The sequence below is a fragment of the Sinocyclocheilus grahami genome, unplaced genomic scaffold, assembly GCF_001515645.1.
Source record: "Sinocyclocheilus grahami isolate Dianchi unplaced genomic scaffold, SAMN03320097.WGS_v1.1 scaffold11770.1, whole genome shotgun sequence".
Taxonomy (NCBI): Eukaryota; Metazoa; Chordata; class Actinopteri; order Cypriniformes; family Cyprinidae; genus Sinocyclocheilus; species Sinocyclocheilus grahami.
The window spans coordinates 412-5,642 of record NW_015514030.1 but is presented as its reverse complement, the minus strand read 5'-3'; the positions used below and the strand labels follow the sequence as shown (position 1 = coordinate 5,642).

The 5,231-nt window shown below is 45.2% G+C and overlaps 1 protein-coding gene across 1 annotated transcript; it reads right to left on the bottom strand.

The window, feature by feature from the left end:
• Positions 1-885: 885 nt before the first annotated feature.
• On the bottom strand, positions 886-4,980 carry LOC107578747 (multiple epidermal growth factor-like domains protein 11). Its single transcript, XM_016264672.1, has 8 exons — positions 4,786-4,980; positions 3,407-3,609; positions 3,015-3,235; positions 2,210-2,356; positions 1,958-2,122; positions 1,397-1,548; positions 1,147-1,315; positions 886-1,061 (listed from the first exon to the last, which is right to left on the bottom strand). Exons 1-8 carry the CDS (start codon positions 4,978-4,980, stop codon positions 886-888), a joined length of 1,428 nt encoding a protein of 475 aa, XP_016120158.1.
• Positions 4,981-5,231: the final 251 nt, after the last annotated feature.

The following is a 5,231-nucleotide window of genomic DNA, read 5'->3' as shown; positions in this document are numbered from 1 at the left end:
CGCTGCGGCCTTGTACCCAGAGGTAAAAGGACCAGAGCGGCAATCAGCCGCAGTGACTCTGGGTCTTTTGACGAAGAACCCGAGCTGCGAGCGCAACGTGCCAATGGGAAGTGCCTTGCAAGCGGGGCACGAACCATCCACAAGCGCTGCCTCAGCGTGAGCACGGCCCAAACACTGAATACAACACTTGTGCCGGTCGTCTTTCGAGACGTGCCAACCAAAACCAGAAACACATGGACAGAAAGGTATGATGTAACACACAATTCCACCTGTGTAGCTACTCTTTTAGCGGAAATTTGCTCTTTAAAGATCACTGTTGAAGCACCCAGGGGTATTCTCACAACGCTTATCTGTGTATGAGTAGGGGAGAGACCACTGACCTTGCCTTAGATCCAACGACGAGGAATCGAGAGGTGAATAATCGCAACTTCTCAGTGAGAGACTCTGCATTCGGCTCCGAAAAACAGAACGAGTGAGCAGATGCTATGCTGGTTTATTTATACCCCGGATGTCCGGGGCGTGGCCAGCCATGCAAGTTCTGCACACCCAATTTCATTGGCCTTTTCTCAAAGATGTCAGAGGAGTTTGGGCTCCCAAGAGTGACCCCTAGTGTTGTACACTCGACACAACTTCGAAGTGAACGACAGAAAGGGAACTCATCTTTGCCACCACAGGAATAAATTACATTTTAAAATATATTATAACAGCTATTCTAAATTGTAATAAATATTACAGTTTTACTGTATTTTGACCAAATAAATGCCTTGGTGAGCATAAGAGACTTCGTTTAAAGACATTAAAAATCTTACTAACCCAAACATCTGAATAGTAGCATACATATAAATAATAAAATAAGAGAGAGTGTGTAAAATTTAAGTTTATTTTCTAAAAGTCTACAAGGTCATAAGTGTCCATGGTTGAAGAAACACTCTTATAAGATCTGTAAACATACTTGCAGAACTTTCCTGGTGGACACGGCAAACACTCTCTCTCCTCCTGCAAACCCCCGACCTCAAGTGGGGTGTATGTGCCATTGGGACAGGGCTGAGGAACCATTGTTGCTGCAATTACAAGCAGAATCAGATAATGTGCGTGTACTAATGACACCACAGACACAATATAGAGAGTTACAGCAGCATGGGTTACCTGCAGGGCAGTAGGAGTGTGGAGGGCAAGGCCGGGGGTCTCCGATAATTGCCTCCTCACAGTAATAGCCTGGACGGCAGGGGATGCAGTTATCCGAGCCCGAATTCGGCTGGTACTGTCCCGTGGGGCAGGGCAAGGCCAGGGCTGAGCCCAAGGGACAGTAATGACCCTGAGAGAGCAAAACCTGTCAGTCAGGTTGCTAGGCACAGATTAAAAAGCGATAGAAGGGTGTGAAGGAGGCAGAATTGACCTTGGGGCAGAGGAAAGCGTGCGGGGTGGTGGAGGAGAAGTATACTGGGCAGTAAAAGCCTGCAGCACAGGGTCCATTTGGAGCATCCAGGCCCTCGCTAGCACAGTAATGCCCTGCTGGGCAGGGAAGACAGCTTTCTATGGAGTAACCCCCTGTGGGCAGATCAATATTATTAACAAAAAAGACTGCTTGTTAGTAAATAAAGAACGTAAATGATAAAGTATTAATGTGCAAAAGGTTCCAGAGAATATGGAAAGGGCAATATTTAGAAGCGTGTGAATTATTTAAAAGTATAGTGCTAGAGTGAATTTATAAGAACAACTAAAGCTGAATCTGTGCAATATTACTTATGCACCAGTGCATTTAAGCCACACAGCGTACTGGATTTGATAGCTTATTTATTTTGATGCGCTATCCCTGGTAAATTATTCATATGCAACTACATGCTGCTCTTGTTGTTTTTGGTTGCGTATAATAACTGCCCTTTTGAACTGCTTTATTGTTTTTCCTTAGAGGCTCTAAATGTTTTATATTAAAATAAATGTGTGGGTCTGTACACACCTGTGAGGTTACGAATGCTGCCTGCTGGGCAAGGCAGAGGCATTAGGGTTCCAGAAGGGCAAAAGTGACCTTGCGGACAGGGGCCATTCCTGAGGTAGCCAGTTATATTCAGAGGAGCAGGATTTGGAGACCCTCCTTGGCAGAAATAACCCTGCTGGCACTGGCCTACAAATAAAACAACAATTAGTCAATATGATACAGTCACAGACTAAAACCTGTGCTCTTATAAAAAAGTGTGGGATGATATCAGACCCTGTGGTTGTGATGTTCCAGGTGAACTGCAGTAGAGGCCAGTAGGGCAGGGCACACAGGCAGCCTCCGACTGAGCCCTGGTAACCTGTCCCAGTGTGCCCACAGGACAGGGTACAGCTGCAGCAGTGCCAACAGGGCAAAAATGACCTGAAGCAACACAGGAAAGATGGCAGATTGTTAGCAAACATGATAGTATATACACTACTGTTCAAAGGTTTGGATTCAGTCTTTTTTTTTTTTTACAAATTAATTCAGATGAATTTTTTTCTTATTCATTTTTTAAAATTGTATTATTTTTATTCAGAAAGGGCACATACTGTAAAATTGATCAAAAATGACAGGAAAGAAATTTATAATTTCATCTTTTATACTTTTTATAAATGATCCTGACAATAATGTATCATGAAAATGCCTCACGGTTTCCATTAAAAATAATTAAGCAGCACAACTGTTAAGAAGCAATGTTTCTTTAGCAGCAAATCAGCATATTAGAATGATTTCTGAAGGATCATATAACACTGAAGACTTGAGTAATAGCTGCTGAAAATTCAGCTTTGCATCACAGGAATAAATTACATTTTAAAATATATTAAAATAGAAAACAGTTATTTTAATTTCTAATAATTTTCACAATTTTACTGCTTTTACTGATCAAATGAATGCAGCATAAGAGACTTTTTTCAAAACCATAAAAGAAAACTTTTAAATTGCATTGTATGATGGGGGAAAAAGGATTTGCAGCAGAATAGAAAAACGTAATTACTAATGAGCCATCATAATAATTTCAGCACAGGGCTGGACTTACCCATGGGACATGGGGATGGCTCCTGTGTGCCAGGGGAAGGACACATAGTGCCAGCTGGGCATGAGAGACAGTGGGCAGCACCAGGAGCACTGCTGTATGTGCCAGGCTCACAAGGCACTTCCAATGGAGTACCAATGGGGCAACTGTGTCTGCTCGGACAAATATAACCCTGCAGTCCATCTATCGGTCGAGCACTACGACTGCCATTGATACACACATATCTGTGAGGGAGAAATAAAGCTGTCATAAACTATATTTCAAAAGAAAATCATTGTTTTATGAGCATACACCAGGTTTTAGATGCCTGATGAAAATCTCCTCAACGAGCCAATCACTTCACTGCCACTCCACTGTATCTGTTTTCCAACCCAGCCACAAATAGATATAATTACCCAGCATCACAGAGAGCTGCTTCTGATGGATACACCATAGCAGTTTGCTCACAGAAGTACCCAGGAGGACACGGCTGACACTGCTCGGCCCCACTCAACCCTGGGGAGCTGGAGAATGTTCCAGCGGGGCATGGGAGAGGAGAGCCGATACCAGTTGGGCAATAATGGCCAGGCGGGCACATGCTGTTGCCTGTAGATTCAATCTGCAAATCACACACTGTAAATGAGTTTAACCCTTTGTGAACACATGGTGTCTTTTTTAAGAAACAGAACTGATGATATATATCACGTTTCCAGTGCCGTTGGGACTTGTGGCACCCGAAGGGCAGTGAAATCCATCCTGGCAGCGCCCTGTAGGCTCTGAAAGACCATGGCGAGCACAAAACATGCCTAGACAGACAGATTACATAAATTAGACGTAGATGTAAATACAAACTGTTCAAAAGTTTAGGGATAAATTATATCGATATGATACATTAATGAAATAATGATCTGAATATATAAGGTAATAATGATAATTAAGGTTTTCACTAAAAAAGGTATTATAATGTGTAGCTTTTTGGGGGTCTTTGGGTTGGCTAAGTGCCTTTTTGGGGGTCTCTGGGTCTGTAAAGGTTGAAAACCCTTTAATACATACCATTCAAAGGTTTGGGTTCCATAACATTTTTAAATGTTTTTGAAAGAATGCTCTTATGCTCACTGCCTTTATTTGATAAAACATACAGTAAAGACAGTGAAAATAAGAAATATTTCCAGGAATTAAAATAGCCGTTTTCTATTATATTATATTTTTAAATGTAATTTATTCCTGTGATGCAAAGCTGAATTTTTAGCAGTCATTACTCCGGTCTTTAAAGTCACATGATTCTTCAGATCCAAACAGGTTCTGATGCATGGTTTCAGCGTCCGGCCGTCACAAATGGGAGGGCCAAAAATGCTGTGTGTGTGACCCAGAGAAGAAGGAAATTGCTCTTTTATTGACCAGGTGGTGGCTATCTGCCAGGTGGCAGACAGCCATGATGGAGCCGAATCCACCTCCCATCCCCCCATCAGAATTGGATTCAGGCTGGCCAGATGGTCCCTCCTCCCTAGGTCGCCTGTCTCAGGAACGCTTTAAAGCCTTGCGAGGGTTCCTGGTGCCCTGATGACGAGCTGGCGGTGCCACCTTCCTGCGAGTGGTGGGCCGTTAGACAGGCTTGACTGAAGGCCCAGGCTGTTGCGGGGCCTCAGCAGTCCTCGCAGGGGGCCGTCCCTGGCGACGAGCAGACGGGGGCTGCTGACTCGGGGGGGCAGGAGCAGGACCTGACCCACGCCGAGGCAGGATGTGTTTGATGGCCTTCGTCTGCAAATTCTTCCCCGGTGTCGCCAAAGAGACCAACCTGTGAAATGGGGGCGTCAAGAAAGACTTCCCGCATATCAGCCAGGTTGAGCCACAGGTGGTGTTCCTGGACCACTAAAGTGGACATCGCCCTCCTCAGAGCCTGTGCCGTGACCTTCATAGCCCCAAGAGCAGTGTCAGTCGCTGAGCGCAGTTCTTTCAACGCCTTGGCCTGGTAGACCTGCAGGATGGCCATGGCGTGCAGGGCGGACTCAGCTTGTCCAGAAGCCGAATAAGCCTTCGCCACCCGAGATGAAGAGAACTTACAGATCCTGGATGGGAGTCTAGGGCGACCCCGCCAGGTGGCGGCGTTTTGCGGGCAAAGATGCACCGCAATCACTCTCTCCACCTGGGGAACCTCCGTATACCCCCTCGCTGGACCCCCATCGAGGGTGGTGAGGGCAGAGGAGCCGTTGTATTGTGTTCTGGACGAAAAAGGGGCCTTCC